We start from the raw sequence: 21000 nt of genomic DNA, 5'->3' as shown, positions 1-21000 counted from the left end.
AGTTTTGCATAAAAACACTCCTTGGGCTAATAACGGCCATAGCCGTCATCACATTTGGGCAAGTGGCTATGGTTTTTTTGCAATTAGTTGGAGGTTGACCCCTTTTTTCCCATATAATGCCTGTACTATATGGTCAATGCCTGTGTGAAAAGTGGGAGCGATTGGTGCAGGCAGTGAGGAGCTACGGCGGTGTTTCTGACACACAGACATTGACTGATATAGTATGATGATGATGATGATGATAACCCATTCTGAACGGGAACCCCTTTTGGTGTTATAGCATCATGTTATGCTTTAGCTATTGAAAAATAGCAGATCTACAAGCTCATAGCGCGCCACCGAGTGGCGCGCTATGAGCTTGTAGATCTGCTATTTTTTTAAAATCGAAGAACGACTGACATTTTTTAGAATCTGATCTCAGGTCAGAATGGGTTGATCAGACCCAGTGTGTGTTCAGTGGAAACCTCGTATGAATCTGATCTCAGGTCAGAATGGGGTAAATATATATTCCAACGTACGGCGCTGAACTCGTCGCTCTCGTCACCCATCTCCTCGCGGATGGTCCTGCACTCGGCGCCCAGGAAGTTGCGGAGGTTGACGGCGTGTATGGCGGCGCCCGCCTTCTTGTCCAGCGTGGCTTCCTGTCCGATCCAGTAGAAGATCTGCCAGTTCAGCGCTCCGTTGTCGTCCAGGAAGGTCTGCGTTGGGACAGAGATAGACGTTAACCCATTCTGACCCGAGATCAGATTCTATAAATGTCTTCTACATCCTTGACAGTAAAGGAAAAGGAGGGGGGGAAAAAGGAACGCGACGCCACCTTGAGGACGATGTAGCAGTCGGCCTCGTAGAACTTCCCGTGGAACGTTTCCTCCACCTGCATCGGGATGAAGTTCTCTATCTGCCAGATGGACACCCCGGGAACCTGCAGGGACAGACGTTTAGGGACAAGACAGACGTTTAGGGACAAGAGAGACGTTTAGGGACAAGAGAGACGTTCAGGGACAAGACACAGACGTTTAGGGACAAGACAGACGTTCAGGGACAAGAGAGACGTTTAGGGACAAGAGAGACGTTCAGGGACAAGACACAGACGTTTAGGGACAAGAGAGACGTTTAGGGACAAGAGAGACGTTTAGGGACGGGACAAGACACAGACACAGATGTTTGGATCCAGTGTGTATTTAGTATTGCTTCAATGTTAACGTTAAGCCACGGTGAATTGAGACGCGTGAGATGTATCACTTTGCACACGCACCTGCCCAATGTCCTCCAGATAGAACTCTGAATAGTCCAGAGCAGGTTTCTCCAGGCTCTTGTCCCAGCGTCGAACCTTCAGGGCGGCGTACTTCAGATCGCCGTTCTCCTGTAACTAAAAAGAAACACACAGACGTCACGCTTACTGAAATTAAGTGTTATACTTCCATATTATCTTTCCATCCTTGTCTGAACTCCCCCCCACTGCCCTCCTCCTGTATACTGAAAAAACACAGAGACAACGCTCCACACGTCCCAAACTCTTCTCCCTTCTGGCTCCAAAACTATATGGAATGCACTTCCCATCACAGTCAGAACTGCAGCCTCACTCCCCAATATTCCGCCGTAGTCTGAAAACCCACCTCTTCAGACTCCACCATGGCCCGTAGCACTTGCCCTAGCCCCTTAGATAGCATTTTATGTCGACTTGGATAGTATTTTAGACAGACTTATACGTTACGTTACGTAGACAGCACTAGAATTGCATTTTATGTAGTCATAGCACTTTATAGTACACATGTATATTGTATAATATATAATATAGTATAGTATGTATAGTTGACATAGATACTCCACTGTTACGTTCTTAGTTCATACATGATTCATGATAACTACTTTTTATATATGTGATGTATGCCATGCTTTTGTTTTTGCTTAAATGTAAGTCGCTCTGGATCAAGAGCGTCTGATAAATGTAAATTGTACTGGAAACAAGACCAAACTGAGGGTCCTTGAATTTAAAATGGTTGAGAATCACAGCTAGAGCCGTAAAATTATTTTCAAATGGGGGTCCATGGGCTAATGGAGGTCCTTGGCGTGAAAAAGGTTTGGGAACCACTGTACTAAACAGACCCCACATAGTGAAGGAAAGAAAGGTACCATGTTTACCCTGCAGGGTAACTGGACTAAGGAAAGGAAAGGTACTATGTTTACCCAGGGTAACTGGACTAAGGAAAGGAAAGGTACTATGTTTACCCAGGGTAACTGGACTAAGGAAAGGAAAGGTACCATGTTTACCCAGGGTTACTGGACTAAGGAAAGGAAAGGTACTATGTTTACCCAGGGTAACTGGACTAAGGAAAGGAAAGGTACTATGTTTACCCAGGGTAACTGGACTAAGGAAAGGAAAGGTACTATGTTTACCCAGGGTAACTGGACTAAGGAAAGGAAAGGTACTATGTTTACCCAGGGTAACTGGACTAAGGAAAGGAAAGGTACTATGTTTACCCAGGGTAACTGGACTAAGGAAAGGAAAGGTACTACAGTATGTTTACCCAGGTTAACTGGACTAAGGTAAGGAAAGGTACTATGTTTACCCAGGGTAACTCTGAGCCCTGCTCATAGAACATTTCATGGTAGAGGTTCAATGCCTTGCTCAAAGGGCACTTCAGCGGTGGTAATTTTAACGTGCCGGTCCGGGGGGGATACGAACTATAGCGACCTTCACGATATCAAGACCGCTCCGCAAACCGTTCGGCCATACCGCTGCGCTGCCCCTCGTTCTCTCCTCATACAGAACCTCCATGTTCTTCTTCTTCTCCTCCTTTCAGGACCTTTACCTCCATGTTCTTCTTCTCCTGCGCCACATCGGTCATGCCTTTGAGGACCTGCGCAGCCTGGTCGTCCTGGGACGAGTCCTTCCTCCTCCGCAGCCTCATCTTCCTCGCCATGGGGTCCCGGGGGCTGGCTCCTACACACACACACACACACACACACACACACACACACACACACACACACACGTTTAACCCATTCTGACCTGAGATCAGATTCATACGAGGTTTCCACTGGACACACACTGGTCTGATGAACACATTCTGACCTGAGATCAGATTCTATAAAAATGTCAGTCGTTCTTCGATTTTTCAAAAATAGCAGACCTACAAGCTCGTAGCGCGCCACCGAGTGGCGCGCTACGAGCTTGTAGGTCTGCTATTTTTGAAAAATCTGATGAACACATTCTGACCTGAGATCAGATTCTATAAAAATGTCAGTCGTTCTTCGATTTTTCAAAAATAGCAGACCTACAAGCTCGTAGCGCGCCACTCGGTGGCGCGCTACGAGCTTGTAGATCTGCTATTTTTCAATAGCTAAAGCATAACATGATGCTAACACCAAAAAGGGTTCCCGTCTAGAATGGGTTAACGATTTCAACTCAAATCTTTGCTTCTGAAAAAGGTGATGTTTTCCGACATGCTGGTTTTATTCACCGATCAGCCTAATGCTTATATTACTGCTTTGCTGCTGAAAGGAAGTGGTCCAGCAGAGGTATTAAAATGTTAGGGAGGGACTAGTGGTGGACAAGAGACCGTAAGGTAATTTTACACTTGCACGCTGAGAATTGCAGATCTACAAGCTCCCAATGGCATCACGCATTCAGCCACTGTAACATCAGCCATTACGACGGCATCAAACACTTTTTAGTTGACTTGACTTGGACTAAAATCCTATAATGTCGACTAGAACTCAAATCAAAATTTGCTGCCAAAATCAACACACACATACACACACCTCCTCCAACACACACACACACACCTCCTCCAACACACACACACACACACACACACACACACACACACACACCTCCTCCAACACACACACACACACACACACACACACACCTCCTCCAACACACACACACACACACACACACACACCTCCTCCAGCAGCGGCGACAGTAGCAGCGGACGCCCCGGCCAGCCTCAGCTGGTTCTGCAGGGAGAAGTCGATGTTGTACCACTCGGCCGTTCGGTCCACCGGCTTGGGAGGCATCACCAGGTTGGGGTTCTCCCTCACATCCAGGACCTGGACAGAACAGAACACAACAGAACACAACAGAACATTGTTATTGGGTTCTCCCTCACATCCAGAACCTGGAGACAGAGAACAGAACCCAACAGAACATTGTTATTGGGTTCTCCCTCACATCCAGAACCTGGACACAGAGAACAGAACCCAACAGAACCCAACAGAACATTGTTATTGGGTTCTCCCTCACATCCAGGACCTGGACACAGAGAACAGAACCCAACAGAACCCAACAGAACATTGTTATTGGGGTTCTCCCTCACATCCAGGACCTGGACACAGAGAACAGAACCCAACAGAACACAACAGAACATTGTTATTGGGTTCTCCCTCACATCCAGGACCTGGACACAGAGAACAGAACCCAACAGAACCCAACAGAACATTGTTATTGGGGTTCTCCCTCACATCCAGGACCTGGACACAGAGAACAGAACCCAACAGAACACAACAGAACATTGTTATTGGGTTCTCCCTCACATCCAGGACCTGGACACAGAGAACAGAACCCAACAGAACCCAACAGAACATTGTTATTGGGTTCTCTCTCACATCCAGAACCTGGAGACAGAGAACAGAACCCAACAGAACATTGTTATTGGGTTCTCTCTCACATCCAGAACCTGGAGACAGAGAACAGAACCCAACAGAACATTGTTATTGGGTTCTCCCTCACATCCAGGACCTGGACACAGAGAACAGAACCCAACAGAACATTGTTATTGGGTTCTCCCTAACATCCAGGACCTGGACACAGAGAACAGAACCCAACAGAACAGAACATTGTTATTGGGTTCTCCCTCACATCCAGAACCTGGACACAGATAACAGAACCCAACAGAACAGAACATTGTTATTGGGTTCTCCCTAACATCCAGGACCTGGACACAGAGAACAGAACCCAACAGAACACTGTTATTGGGTTCTCCCTCACATCCAGGACCTGGAGACAGAGAACAGAACCCAACAGAACCCAACAGAACATTGTTATTGGGTTCTCCCTCACATCCAGGACCTGGACACAGAGAACAGAACCCAACAGAACCCAACAGAACATTGTTATTGGGTTCTCCCTCACATCCAGGACCTGGACACAGAGAACAGAACCCAACAGAACAGAACAGAACACTGTTATTGGGTTCTCCCTCACATCCAGGACCTGGACACAGAGAACAGAACCCAACAGAACATTGTTATTGGGTTCTCCCTCACATCCAGGACCTGGACACAGAGAACAGAACCCAACAGAACAGAACAGAACATTGTTATTGGGTTCTCCCTCACATCCAGAACCTGGACACAGAGAACAGAACCCAACAGAACATTGTTATTGGGTTCTCCCTCACATCCAGGACCTGGACACAGAGAACAGAACCCAACAGAACAGAACAGAACATTGTTATTGGGTTCTCCCTCACATCCAGAACCTGGAGACAGAGAACAGAACACAACAGAACATTGTTATTGGGTTCTCCCTCACATCCAGAACCTGGAGACAGAGAACAGAACCCAACAGAACACAACAGAACATTGTTATTGGGTTCTCCCTCACATCCAGGACCTGGACACAGAGAACAGAACCCAACAGAACATTGTTATTGGGGTTCTCCCTCACATCCAGGACCTGGACACAGAGAACAGAACCCAACAGAACCCAACAGAACATTGTTATTGGGTTCTCTCTCACATCCAGAACCTGGAGACAGAGAACAGAACCCAACAGAACAGAACATTGTTATTGGGGTTCTCCCTCACATCCAGGACCTGGACACAGAGAACAGAACCCAACAGAACAGAACAGAACATTGTTATTGGGTTCTCCCTCACATCCAGGACCTGGAGACAGAGAACAGAACCCAACAGAACATTGTTATTGGGGTTCTCCCTCACATCCAGAACCTGGAGACAGAGAACAGAACCCAACAGAACCCAACAGAACACTGTTATTGGGTTCTCCCTCACATCCAGGACCTGGAGACAGAGAACAGAACCCAACAGAACCCAACAGAACATTGTTATTGGGTTCTCTCTCACATCCAGGACCTGGACACAGAGAACAGAACCCAACAGAACATTGTTATTGGGGTTCTCCCTCACATCCAGGACCTGGAGACAGAGAACAGAACCCAACAGAACACAACAGAACATTGTTATTGGGTTCTCCCTCACATCCAGGACCTGGAGACAGAGAACAGAACCCAACAGAACATTGTTATTGGGTTCTCCCTCACATCCAGGACCTGGACACAGAGAACAGAACCCAACAGAACAGAACATAACATTGTTATTGGGTTCTCCCTCACATCCAGGACCTGGACACAGAGAACAGAACCCAACAGAACATTGTTATTGGGTTCTCCCTCACATCCAGGACCTGGACACAGAGAACAGAACCCAACAGAACATTGTTATTGGGTTCTCCCTCACATCCAGAACCTGGACACAGAGAACAGAACCCAACAGAACATTGTTATTGGGTTCTCTCTCACATCCAGGACCTGGAGACAGAGAACAGAACCCAACAGAACAGAACAGAACATTGTTATTGGGTTCTCCCTCACATCCAGAACCTGGAGACAGAGAACAGAACCCAACAGAACCCAACAGAACATTGTTATTGGGTTCTCCCTCACATCCAGAACCTGGAGACAGAGAACAGAACCCAACAGAACCCAACAGAACATTGTTATTGGGTTCTCTCTCACATCCAGGACCTGGACACAGAGAACAGAACCCAACAGAACAGAACAGAACATTGTTATTGGGTTCTCCCTCACATCCAGAACCTGGAGACAGAGAACAGAACCCAACAGAACAGAACAGAACAGAACATTGTTATTGGGTTCTCCCTCACATCCAGGACCTGGAGACAGAGAACAGAACAGAACAGAACAGAACAGAACATTGTTATTGGGTTCTCCCTCACATCCAGAACCTGGAGACAGAGAACAGAACCCAACAGAACAGAACAGAACAGAACATTGTTATTGGGTTCTCCCTCACATCCAGGACCTGGAGACAGAGAACAGAACAGAACAGAACAGAACCTTGTTATTCATGTTGCTCCAGTGCGGATCTAGCTGAGATCCACTGCTTTAGATTAACTCTCACAGAGTACACATTTTGTTCCATTTGTACACTCTCAGAGTTACAGACCCATAAGGGTCATTTAGCTGGGGACTCCCTGGAACCCCCTCAAGGACCCCTGGGGGTCCCCCCAGACCCCCTGGAACCCCCTCAATGACCCCTTGAGGTCCCCCCAGACCCCACTTTGAGAACCACTCAAACCGTACCTCCAAGTCGGTGAGGAAGTGAATGGCTTCGGGTAACGTCACCAGGCGGTTCTTATTCAGCACCAGCTTCTTCAGCTTACCACACCTAGACAACAGAAAACACAGTATCAGAACCAGGTTCTTCAGCTTACCACACCTAGACAATAGAAAACACAGTATGATATGATATTTAGTCGACTAAAACAATAACACAAAAACATTCCAGGTGACAAAAACGTTTTATTCCAAGGACTATGACTAAAACTAGGGATGCACCGAAAGGGAAATTCTTGGCCGAAACCGAATACCAAATATAGGAAACAGTTGGCCGAAAACCGAATACCGAATATGATTAATATTATATATCGTTTTTCCTACCATTGCTGTCATGGCCGTACCTTAAAGCTACCTGATTTATGGCAAAATAAATGTTTATTGCAAAACTTAACTTAAATTATAATCACTATTATGGGTCCATAAAACATTTAATCAGCTCTTTTGAATGCATTAATTGCATACACTATTCGGCGATATATTTTCTGCCTATTCGGGGCGAAACCGAATACGCCGAAAATGCATTTTTAGCCATTTTCTGCCGAATATTTTCTGCAGCCGAATATTCGGTGCATCACTAGCTAAAACTAAAATAGAAACAACGGTGGTATTGTACGGTGTGGTGTGGTCTCCTACCGGCAGAGTCCCTCTGGGATCAGCTCCAGGTTGTTGTTGGCGGCCATGAACTCGACCAGACTGGACAGCTTCCCCACCCCCGAGGGAACCCCGTCAAAGTCCAGCTTGTTGGAGTTCACGTACAGCTTCTTCAGCTTGGTCAGCTTGCAGATCGCCGACTGAATGCAGAAAACACACAATTTTACAATTTAGGCATTTAGCAGACGCTCTTAATCCAGAGCGACTTACATTAAGCAAGAACAAAAAAAGCATGGGAATACATCACATGAAAAGCATTTATCATGAAACATGCGTAAGTTAAGAAAGTAACAGTGAGTGGAATATCTATATAATGAAACTATACATATAAACTACTGTATACATATATATACTATACTATGCTATACATATGTACTATGACGTGCTAAGACTAGTACATACAATGCAATTATAGTGCCGGCTACATAACATGCTATAAGTCTGTTTATCAAATGCTATCTAAGTCTACAGAAATGCTATCTAAGGGGGGTAGGGTAAGTGCTATGGGCCATGATGGAGTCTGAAAAGGTGGGTTTTCAGACTACGGCGGAAGATTGGGAGTGATGCTGCAATGGGAAGTGCATTCCACATTTTTTGGAGCCAGAAGGGAGAAGAGTTTGGGACGTGACACACACAGTTTTTTTGTTCAACATTTTTAACATCCTACAGATACGTACATCTGTAGGATCATGCCGTGCAGGTCAACACGCGCTGCTGAAAAAGGACGATCAGCATCAACATAAAGCTTGTTAATGTACGGAGGCACACAGTGCTTTAAGATATAATAGACGGTTGTGTTGAGACTCTGGACATGACAAAACACAGTGATGATTTAGGCTGTGTGTTATCTGCTATGGTGTTGATCCACTGACAGTGAAAACTTAAAATGGTTTCAACCACAGCCATCTTTTTAGAGTACATTGTGCTTCAGTATGTTGACAAGTTTCATGGAGATGCTAATTTTCCTTTCCACCTCGATTTGGCACCTGCCCACAGAGCCAAAACTACTAGTAACTGGTGTACTGACCATGGTATTACTGTGCTTAAAGGGACACTTCACCCTTTTTGCAAAAAAATATATGGTAATGACGTTTAGAAGCTTTAGAACACATTCCTGGGGGTATTTGTGTGTGTAATATGTGGTTTTAGATATTTTAGATTGTAGCAGTGAGACTGTTGTCTCTGATGTCATGGACACTGGGCTCACTTCCTTCCTGGACTACATGTTGTCTCAGTAAGACAGCTCTCCCCCTATCCACAAGGAGGAGCAGTGCACCAAAAAATTATGGGAATTGTAGTCCAGGAAGGTAGTGAGACCTTAACTGACCAGCCACCTGGCCTGACCTGATCAACCCCACAGAGAATCTAGGTTGTATTGTCAAGAGGAAGGTGTAAGACTTCCATAACCCATCAACAGTGCCACTGGCTGATCACATCCATGCCACGCCCCATTGATGAAATGATTTGTTTAAAAAGTAGCCCAGACCAAGTATTAACTGGCTGCATACATTAATATACTTTTCAGATGGTCAACATTTCTCGTTTAAAAAAAAACATTTTTTTTGTGGTCTCGTAAATTATTCTAACTCATTGAGATAGGATTCTTTTGATTTTCATGAGCTGTACGCCTTACTCATCAAGATTAAAAAAAAGAAAAAAGTTTTAAATACTTCACTTTATGTACAATGAATTGAGAATATGGTATATGAAAGTTTCATTCTTTGAATTATATTACGGATATTAAAATATTTTAATTCATTGAGATGGACCTGTACTGCTGAGAAAGGCTTTCGCTTACCATTACTTTTCTGCTGAGAAATGCCTTCTATAGCAACACCATAAGGCTACAAATGTATTATTTAAAAGATAGACCTTTATTTTAGACATTTACTTTTACCACAAACGCTGAATCATTCATTTCCACATGGACTACACAGTCTAACAATAACAATGCTAAGAGGGTTGTTGACAAATTGCAGATACAATTTCACTATTCGCAGTCAGTGTGCCAATAAAGTGAAATGAAGGCAGCAATTTGCATCTATATCTCAAAGCTTAATGATCTACTTAAACCCCATTTAACCGGCCTCCCACAGGGGTCAATATTTGGTGTGTGTGTGTGTGTGTGTGTGTGTGTGTGTGTGTGTGTGTGTGTCCCCAACCCACATCTCTCACAACGTGTGTCGACACATTGTGAGCTTGGTCGGTTTGGCTATTGCGACGACATGCCCAGAATAGCGATGCTAGGGGTTAAGCAAGTCGTTAATAAATTGTGACGAGAAGGAACGGCTCAAGGGAACCCTTATATCAAAAAAATATCACCCATTATTTACCGCTTATTGAGACGCTTGTTATGTGTGTGTGTGTGTGTGTGTGTCGCGAACCGAAACAGGTAATCACACAGCATGTTGCATGCTTCTCAATGTTGCGTGCTTAATAATTTCATTTATCCATACATCGCAATTGCGCCTGTGCGCTAAGGCTGCAACAACGAATCGATTAAAATCGATAATTGAATTCGTTGCCAACGAATTATCTTAGCGATTATTATCGCGGGTGTTTTCCAACATTAAAATGCAACATAAAGCTGCTTTCTTTTTACCGTTCAGTAACGGCACTAGGCTGAACGAACAATATGCAACGGGTCGTATAAACACAACACAAGATTGTCTTGAACGTGACCAGAGTGCTCCGCATCTATTCTACCCCTCTCTCTCTGAGTCTCTCACAACTTCAGTCTCCCCCCCCCCCCCCCCCCCCACACACACCGCAACGATCCTGTTGCAACGTTAGCTTGCTAGCCTAGCAAGGTTGTGTTTACTGTTGATAGCTTTAGCAGCTATCGCTAACATGAGGAACAGCAACAACAAGTCCTCTTTGGCTCTCCGTGTTCATCGGATTCTTTATCTTACATAAAGAAATACGAGCGACCTGTTAAAGAAGTTAAGAACACAGCGTGGGGACAGAAGTCACAGTGACAGACAAAAATGGAACCAAATGGACTCAAAATTGATTTTACAATAGAAATTAAAATATAAAAATTGGGGTCCCAGAGATAGAAATGGAAAGAAAGACAGTCAGCTATACACGGTCAACATTACAGATTACAGTATCATTACAAGTAGGAGTGGCAATGAAATCAAATTGGATAAAAAAGGGGGTAACATATTAATTTTGAAGGAGTATTCATTTTTATTATCTTTATTGTTAGTTACAACATGCCTAAAATAACTTGAAGCTAATTTTTTTAAGTAATTGCAAAAAGGTGCCATAATCCGATGAATCGATTCATCGTTTAAATAATCGGCCGATGAACCGATTATGAAATTAATCGTTAGTTGCAGCCTCACATATATATTTACTACAGTACACTATGCCTACACGCTGGCCCCAGTGTGTGTGTGTGTGTGTGTGTGTGCCCCTCCTCCCTCCCCCATGGCGCTGGCGCTGTGGAATGTCTAAAAAGTTACAGTGAACCTCACCACAGCCATTCACACAAAGCACGCCAATTGTTGCAGCCTACACAGATCTATTCAGGCCCATTCAATTAATCTATCACTACATTAGTTGCCTGTTCAATCTATCATCTTTTGTTTTACTGCCCATTATATGAAGCATTAACACATTTGCAGACTTTTTCTGGTTGGAGGACTATGAAAAACTGGAATTTTGTTTTAGGAAAGGTACTTTTGCTTTGCCAGACTTTTTATGCAGGGCGTGGGAAATAAGGCAGAATGTTTTGTTTGTGTAACAAAAAAAAAAGGGAATATCAACAAAACATATCTGTTTATTGTACACAATGCAATATTGAATGCAATGACATGGTGTGTCCTGTAAGCCCATGTGGGCTGGACGCCTTTGGTGCATGACACAAAAATCAAGAAATCTATCTATCTATCTATTCAGGCCCATTCAATTAATCTATCACTACATTAGTTGCCTGTTCAAAACTATTTTAAACTACGCTTTATGAAATCATTGTTGCAGCCTACACAGATATATTCAGGCCCATTCAATTAATCTATCACTACATTAGTTGCCAATCACTCAGCAACTCCATAACGACTCATCAATTAATTGGAGCAGCCTTACCACAGAAACACAGATTACATGGACATTCAGAATTTCTACACAACAGACATTTGATGCATGGGGATGCCATTATTTCACCTTCAGCTTTGCCAATGTCAATGTATGCTTATTGCTTTCTCATTCCTATACAGCCCATTGCATTGCTCTGTGTGTGCGTGTGACACACAGAGAGTGACACCTCCCCCCTGCTCAGTGTGCGCGTGTGTGTGTGTGTGTGTACACATCTATGTTACATTATGTATGCACTACTGACATTCTGCAATAACACATTTTACTGACATACAGTTTATCATTACTTCTCATAACCCAATATCTACATTTTTCATCTACCATCTCAGCACAGCAGCATGACGACAGCCACCAAACACGGACACATACCTGTTCATTGGAAACGCCTCTGGCCACAGGTAACTACACACTAATATCATTACCCACATGGTAGTACCAACTTCACAAATATTTACATTGACTGCATTAATGCAACAGCAGCATTATTACATAACTATTGCACCACAGATGATAACATTAGCTATCATAACAACATACAATTTACGTTTCTCCCCTACCATCTCAGCTCCCAGCCATGAGGACAGGACAACTACCACATCACCCCCAGAAACACACATCAGACCACAAAGAAAACGCACATCACTTTCAGCAGATACACGCAACGCCAAACGGAAGCGTTCCACTCACGCAACAGCACCAGAAACAGGTAATCACACGTTCATAACATGTTGCATGTGTGTGCTTTACCAACTTCACAAATATTTAAATTGACTGCATTAATGCACAGCAGCATTATTACATAACTATTGCACCACAGATGATAACATTAGCTCTCATAACTACATACAATTTACGTTTCTCCCCTACCATCTCAGCTCCCAGCCATGAGGACAGGACAACTACCACATCACCCCCAGAAACACACATCAGACCACGAAAAAAACGCACATCACTTTCAGCAGATACACGCAACGCCAAACGGAAGCGTTCCACTCACGCAACAGCACCAGAAACAGGTAATCACACGTTCATAACATGTTGCATGTGTGTGCTTCTGACAACTTCTGTCTGTGTTTAATAGTTTTCAAGCCCGTGCATTGTTATCTTTCTGTGCTTGCATGCACTTTCCTATTCTCCATTTTATCAACATACGTGTGTGTGTGTGTGTGTGTGTGTGTGTGTGTGTGTGTGTGTGTGTGTGTGTGTGTGTGTGTGTCACTTTAATGCAACAACACCATCATTAAATAACACTTCTTCCATTGATGACCTACACTTGCAGTTTATCATTACTTCTAACAACACAATATTTACATTTCACCACTACCTTTACAGCTCAGCATCATGAGGCCAGCCACCACACAACGACACACACCCGCTCATTGGAAACGCCTCTGGCCACAGGTAACTAACTACTCATCTTCTCCCATTACCCCTGTACTGCACTTTTGCTGATAACCATTCACTCCATGACCTAACATGCATACATTTCACAACTCTCATCACTTCTAATAACTCATTAATACTCTCCTATCTACCTTCACAGAACCACAATCACGCATGACCAGACAAAAGACAACACACTTCCGAAAAGCCTGGACACCACCTCAACTACTTACACACAGCAATCCATTACAGACACCTAGGATGGACTCGGTCTGCATTTCATGCCATGCTCTCATGTTCCCCTGGGAGACGTCAAAAGGTCCTGTTGGAAAAAAAACCTTCAGTGCCTGTTGCCGTTATGGCCAAATTCAACTCAAACCATTCATGGACCCACCTCCTGCACTAACATCTCTGTTTGCCAGAACGTCACCACAGTCAAGGGAGTTCTTTGACAACATCAGACAGTACAATGGCTTGGTTTCTATGGCTTCTAAGTCTGTGTCTGGCACGAAAATGAACTTCAGAGGACGTGGCCCACAACCATTCAAGATGAGTGGCCAGATGTACCACCTCACTCCCTCAGCAGTCTTTCCTGACAACACACACAAACCCAAATACTCACAAATCTTTGTCTATGACCAAGACAATGAAATTAAGAACCGCCTTCATCACGCAAGGGGAGATGGAGTTAGGGAAGACACTTTGACCTTGATTCAGGATGCCCTGAAAACAGTTAATCCTTTAGTCAGGTCCTTTAAGAGCGGAGCGGAAATGTTCAACCTCAACCCAAGTGAGGACTTCACCATTGTGTTCAAGGCCAAAAGCTCACAGGGAGCACACAAACGTCATCTTAATCCAGATGTGACTAATGTGGTTATTCTGGCACCCGGGGAACAAACACAGCCGAGGGATGTTGTACTCTACAGAACTGCAGCTAATGCACCTAATCAGAGACAAACAACACGAATCAATGCACTCCATCCTATGTATGATCCAACCGCCTATCCCATAATCTTGCCACATGGAGATGCCGGCTACAGCATTGATAATCACATTATGAAAGTTCATGCAACTTCAACCACACAAAAAGTCAGCCTTCAAGAATTCTTCCGATTCCACATGCATCCCAGAACTACCTCCTTCAACACTCTACTGAGGTCGGGGAGACTTGGCCAAGAGTACTTTTGCGATCAGTACAGCAAGATAGAAAGCTGCCGGATGATCTTCTACAGGAGGAAGGAACTGCAAGACAAATACAGGGTACATCAGTATTCAGGTCTGTCTGACATCCTGGCTACTCAACAAACCCAGCCAGGACAGACTGAGGCTGCCCACATTGGTCAACGCATCATTCTTCCAGCTAGCCACACTGGGAGCCCCAGATACCTGTACAAGCACTATCTTGATGCCCTTGCAATAGCAGCCAGATACAAGAACTTTGACTTATTCATCACCATGACTGCAAACCCACGGAGTGACGGTGTTCTGCAAAACCTCTTTCCAGGACAGCAGCCCAATGACAGACCAGACATTGTTAACAAAGTTTTCAAATGGTTCTTGGATAACCTCCTCAAAGACATTAAGTTGGGTGTCTTTGGGAACATGAAGGCTAGAGTACACACCATTGAGGGACAGTTGAGAGGACTGAAACACGCTCACATCCTCCTACTCCTACATGAGACCTTGAGTGTTGATGACATCGATCACATCATTAGGGCAGACATACCCAACCCACAGACAGAGCCACAGCTGTATGAGCTGGTGTCTCAAACAATGCTGCATGGACCCTGTGGAACAGTCAACCCCAACAGCCCCTGCATGGTCAATGGCATCTGTACCAAGAAATTCCCTAAAGCATACTGTGATGAAACTCGCCTACCTCACAATGGCCATGGCTACCCAGAGTACAGAAGACCCATCAACGGTCACACTGCTAGCAAGCACGGCTTTACCTTCGACAGCAGATGGGTCGTGCCTTACAACCCCTGGGTCCTTCTGAAGTACAAGTGCCACATTAATGTTGAATTTGTCGGCTCCTTTCACACCATCAAGTACCTCTACAAGTACATCCATAAGGGAGTTGATGTTGGCACTGTCACCATTGAAGATAAGGATGAGATTTCCAGATTCATCAATGCCAGGACAATTGATGCTCATGACGCACACTGGAGAACAATGGAGTACAAAATCCAGCACAGAGTCCCTGCTGTCTTCAGTCTCGCTATCCACACAGAAGGCCAACAAAATGTCATCTTCACAGAAGGCCATGCACAGGAGGCCCTGACAGCAGCCAAACCCACTACATTACTGGCCTTCTTCCAGCTAAATGTCAGTGACCATCACGCAAGGCAACATCTGTACATGGACATCCCAGAACACTACACTTGGAATTCAAACAGCCACATGTGGAAGGAAAGATCTCCAACATCCACGCACACGCACACTCCAACGACAATAGGAAGGATGTCCAATGTATCAGTACTCCAGGGAGAAAGATTCTACTTAAAAATGCTCCTGGCTCATATCAGGGGACCAACAAGCTATGACGACCTTAAAGTGTATGAGGGCAACCACTACACAACTTTCAAAGACACAGCACGAGCCATGGGCTTGCTGGAGGACGATGGAGAATGGATCACTGCCATGCATGAAGTCTCAAGTTATGCATCCTCAAGAAAACTCAGAGAAACCTTTGCTATCATCCTCCAATACTGTCACCCATCACAGCCCAAACACCTCTTTGAAGAATTCTTCGAAAAGCTCAGTGATGACTTCCTCCATGCAGAAGCCACTGCACAGATGTGCCCTACAGATGCAGTAGACAAGGCATTTATCCACAACCAGGTACTACTTGCACTGGATGATGAGCTCTCACAAATGGGAAATCGTCTATCCAACTACACGGACATGCCACAGCCAACACCACTAACTGAGCAGGAAAAGCTGACACAAATTTTCACATCAGAAAGATTCAACAACACAGAACAAGAAGAAATTGTACAGCTGCTTAGTCCTCTACTGAATGTGGAACAGATGGCACTCTGCCAGGCGGTTTATCAGGCAGTGAATGCACCAAAAGAGGACACCATCACAAGACAATTCATTCTCAACTCCCCAGCAGGCTATGGCAAAACCTTTACATTTAAGGTCATTGCAGCCAACATTAGAGCACAGAATGGCATTGTGCTGTGTGTTGGCAGCACAGGCTTAGCTGCTCAGAACCTTGAGGGTGGCAGGACAGCTCATTCAAGATTTAAAATACCAATCCCTATCTTTGAAGACTCCGTCTGTGCCATAAAAGCTGAGTCCTCCCTGGCTAAGCTAATCAAAGAAAGCAGCATAATCATTTGGGACGAGATCTTCAGTGTTAACCGCTTCAATGTAGAGTGCGTGGAAAGAACACTGAGGGACCTGATGCATTCTGACCAACCTTGGGGTGGCAAAACTGTCCTGTTAGGTGGAGACCCTAGGCAGACACTCCCCGTTATCAAGAGAGCAAGCAGAGCCCAAATTGTTAGAGCTTGCATCCAAATGTCTCCACTCTATCCTCTCATGAAAGAACACAAACTACACTTCAACATGAGGACTGACATAGCTGAGAGGGAGTTTGCCAACTACCTCCTGGACTTGGGGGAAGACAAAATCACACATGGAGATACTGCCATTCAAGTCCACATTCCACCACAGCACTTGGTAAAGGATATGGATACTCTCATTTCAAACACCTTTCCTGACCTGCACAATGGCTGTGTCCACAAAGACAACCTTCTTAAAGGCACTGTATACACTCCATTAAACAAGGACATACGCGAAATCAACAACAGGTGCTTAGCTGAGTTCCCTGGACAAGAGAAAATCTACTTTTCAGCTGACTCAGTTAAAGAGGACAACTACAAGGATTCTCTGCCTATAGAATTCCTCAACTCACTAACACCCTCTGGAATCCCTGACCATAACCTGAAGCTCAAACTAGGAGCTCCTGTCATGCTGCTAAGAAACTTGCAATCAGGTCGCGACCGCACTCTCAAGAACGGCACCAGAATGGTGCTGGTGCAGATGATGGACAAAGTACTTGAGTGTGAAATTGCACTAGGGACAAACAGAGGTGAAAGAATCTTCCTTCCAAGGATCCCGCACTATGACAGAGGTGAGGAGTTTCCCTTTACCTTCATCAGACGACAATTCCCTGTCAGGTTAGCTTTCGCCGTTACCATAAATAAAGGTCAGGGCCAGGAAAATGACAGAGTTGGCATCTACTTGCCTCAGCCTGTGTTCGCACATGGCCAACTGTACACAGCCTTCTCTAGGGGAAAGAAAGCCAGTGCTGTCAAAGTTTTAATAGACAATAATGATGAGGGCAAAACTGACAACATTGTTTACACTGAACTCCTTTAATTGTCTATAAATCACACTTCAGACTCTGCAATGGCACCAAACTGTTTTTCCTGAGAACCCTCAACAACAAACTGCTGCTGTGCAAAATTGCAGCCACACAAAAGGAAGTCCTGATCCCTAGAATCAAGTTCATTTCTGATACTCAACATTCCTACTTTGAGTGGGCCAGACGGCAGTTTCCAGTCCGCACCGTTTTTGCCACCACCATCAACAAATCCCAAGGACAGACACTTACAAGAGTGGGGGTCTGGCTTTCGTCCCCTGTCTTCACTCACGGACAGCTTTATGTTGCCAGCTCAAGGACGGGTAACCCAGAAGCTCTCACCTATGCCATAAAGCAAAAAGAAGGACAGCCAGAACATCATACTACCAATGTGGTTTTTCAAGCCTTGCTTCGCGCTGTGCTTCCTGGCCCTACAATCCCCATTGAGGTAAGGCTGTTGCATTGCTACATATGTCATTTCTACACATAATATAAAACTGCTGCTAACCTGAAGATCATTATGATCAAACAAATCACTATCCTTTGTTTCACGTCTGCCCTGGTGGACATGTTTCTCCCATTATGCAGGCTCTACTGACCAAAACTTTTCTGTGTCTCCTTTTCTACAGGCTCAACCATGACAATCTCTGGAACCAGAAACACCCCTTCCACATCACCCCACTCCTCCACGCCCTCCTCTGGATCAGCTGCCCAATATAATTGTTCCTTTACTAAGTTGGCCTTTCCACAACAACTGTGTTCACTGTTGGGGGGGGAGGAGGGTCCACGTGTTGCAAGGCCAGGGCTCTAAGGGTGTTTTACACTTTGAAGTATTGTAGTAGTGTATCTAACATGTTAAAAATGACATAGTGCACTTGATTGTAAAATGTAAAATATTTTGGTTAGTAGAACAGTTTCGTTAATTAACCTCAGGTATACATTTGATGAATATAGTGCACTTAATTGTACAATTTAACATGTTGATTACAAACTGCTGCTATGCAAAATTGCAGCCACACAAAAGGAAGTCCTGATCCCTAGAATCAAGTTCATTGCTGATCCTCAACATTAACATTCCTACTTTGTGTGGGCCAGACGGCAGTTTCCAGTCCGCACCGCTTTTGCCACCACCATCAACAAATCCCAAGGACACACACTTACAAGAGTGGGGGTCTGGCTTTCGTCCCCTGTCTTCACTCACGGACAGCTTTATGTTGCCAGCTCAAGGACGGGTAACCCAGAAACTCTCACGTATGCCATAAAGCAGAAAGAAGGACAGCCAGAACATCATACTACCAATGTGGTTTTTCAAGCCTTGCTTCGCGCTGTGCTTCCTGGCCCTACAATCCCCATTGAGGTAAGGCTGTTGCATTGCTACATATGTCATTTCTACACATGTCATTTCTGAATAATATAAAACTGCTGCTAACCTGAAGATCATTAGGATCAAACAAATCACTATCCTTTGTTTCACGTCTGCCCTGGTGGACATGTTTCTCCCATTATGCAGGCTCTACTGACCAAAACTGCAGCTTCTTTTACTATTCACTGTTAACATTAACACTCACATTTTGTGCTTGAGTCATCCCTTATCTGTGTCTCCTTTTCTACAGGCTCAACCATGACAATCTCTGGAACCAGAAACACCCCTTCCACATCACCCCACTCCTCCACGCCCTCCTCTGGATCAGCTGGCCAATATAAGTGTTCCTTTACTAAGTTGGCCTTTCCACAACAACTGCGTTCACTGTTAACATTAACATTCTTTCCTACAAATACACTCAGACTCCATTAAAAATACACTGAGACCAACATTTTACATGTTTTGACTTTGTCAACCTTTGCTCCCACAGAAGCTCTCACCTATGCCATAAAGCAGAAAGAAAGACAGCCGGAACATCATACTACCAATGTGGTTTTTCAAGCCTTGCTTCGCGCTGTGCTTCCTGGCCCTACAATCCCCATTCACGTAAGGCTGTTGCATTGCTACATATGTCATTTCTACACATGTCATTTCTGAATAATATAAAACTGATGCTAACCTGAACATGATTATGATCAAACAAATCACTATCCTTTGTTTCACGTCTGCCCTGGTGGACATGTTTCTCCCATTATGCAGGCTCTACTGACAAACTTTTCTGTCTCCTTTTCTACAAGCTCAACCATGACAATCTCTGGAACCAGAAACACCCCTTCCACATCACCCCACTCCTCCACGCCCTCCTCTGGATCAGCTGCCCAATATAATTGTTCCTTTAACAACATGTTAAAAATGATATAGTGCACTTCATTGTAAAATGTAAAATCTTTTGATTAGTGGGACATTTTCGTTAATTAACCGTAGGTATACATTTGATGAATATAGTGCACTTAATTGTAAAATGTAACATGTTAATTCATTTCATGTATAGTAAATGTATGTAGGATAAATGGACAGTCATGGTTCCTATTGGGACCACGACTTTAAGGGGGGGGGGGGGAGTGTGATACCCCACACACATACTGAGTAGTGGATGTGCCTGCCTATTGCCTAACTTTCATCCTGTAGGTGAGCCTGGGTAGGGCATTGGCCCGATGGCTGATGGGAGAGCACCTGGGCCCGGTGTCTCCCAGAGGCCATAAATACCACACTCATCCCAGTTGAGAAGAGAGATCCAGAGGAGCCAGACCTGCTGCCTCCACTCCCTTCATTAGCCTCCATGCCTCCGTTCCTTTATGTTTGATTGTTCTTTCCATCCACACATGCACCACACCATGTATCACACATCCATACACTACACCTACACCACTGACTCACTGACTACACATTCCATATAATTTGTTATGTTAAGTACTGCAGTTCTTTTTAGTTCCTTATATAGGCCTATTATTTAATAAATCATATATTGTTCATCTTTCGCACGTCTCCTGCTCCGAATGTTTGTCAAGGCAAGAACCAGCCATGACAATTCTTTCCTACAAATACACTCAGACTCCATAAAAAATACACTGAGACCAACATTTTAAATGTTGTGACTTTGTCTACCTCTCACAATTTCCTTCCTCCAATTTGCGCTGCGCGCCGCTAGGATGAGCGGGCCGAAGGCCCGCGAA

General features: G+C 44.6%; 2 protein-coding genes across 4 annotated transcripts in view; one reads left to right on the top strand and one right to left on the bottom strand.

Moving 5' to 3' along the window:
• LOC308312306 (protein flightless-1 homolog) overlaps positions 1-21000 on the bottom strand; it is a 65698-nt gene that overhangs the window by 31217 nt on the left and 13481 nt on the right. The window contains exons 8-14 of the mRNA XM_080794669.1: positions 8025-8182; positions 7356-7440; positions 3912-4059; positions 2814-2944; positions 1256-1369; positions 818-922; positions 519-698 (exon numbers count right to left, since the gene is read on the bottom strand). Of these exons, the coding sequence (XP_080650795.1) occupies positions 519-698; positions 818-922; positions 1256-1369; positions 2814-2944; positions 3912-4059; positions 7356-7440; positions 8025-8182 (921 nt within the window). The remainder of the gene's footprint in view (positions 1-518; positions 699-817; positions 923-1255; positions 1370-2813; positions 2945-3911; positions 4060-7355; positions 7441-8024; positions 8183-21000) is intronic.
• LOC308312305 (uncharacterized protein) lies at positions 11552-20955 on the top strand. Of its 3 annotated transcripts, none has more exons than XR_013963770.1 (7): positions 11552-12541; positions 12709-13159; positions 13476-13544; positions 13687-18352; positions 18534-19261; positions 19518-19873; positions 20065-20955. XR_013963770.1 is itself a non-coding variant. In XM_080794668.1 (5 exons), exons 1-5 carry the CDS (start codon positions 12482-12484, stop codon positions 13702-13704), a joined length of 429 nt encoding a protein of 142 aa, XP_080650794.1. In that variant the 5' UTR covers positions 11552-12481; the 3' UTR covers positions 13705-14771. The 3 variants fall into 3 exon arrangements, 1 of the variants encoding a protein (XP_080650794.1); XR_013963771.1 differs by having other exon boundaries at positions 11552-12849; positions 13019-13159; XM_080794668.1 differs by lacking the exons at positions 18534-19261; positions 19518-19873; positions 20065-20955 and having other exon boundaries at positions 12709-12849; positions 13019-13159; positions 13687-14771.

The sequence above is a fragment of the Protomyctophum bolini genome (assembly GCF_963924005.1).
Source record: "Protomyctophum bolini genome assembly, contig: SCAFFOLD_228, whole genome shotgun sequence".
Lineage (NCBI taxonomy): Eukaryota > Metazoa > Chordata > Actinopteri > Myctophiformes > Myctophidae > Protomyctophum > Protomyctophum bolini.
The sequence above is the reverse complement of the archived record's forward strand: the minus strand, read 5'-3'. Positions and strand labels throughout refer to the sequence as shown.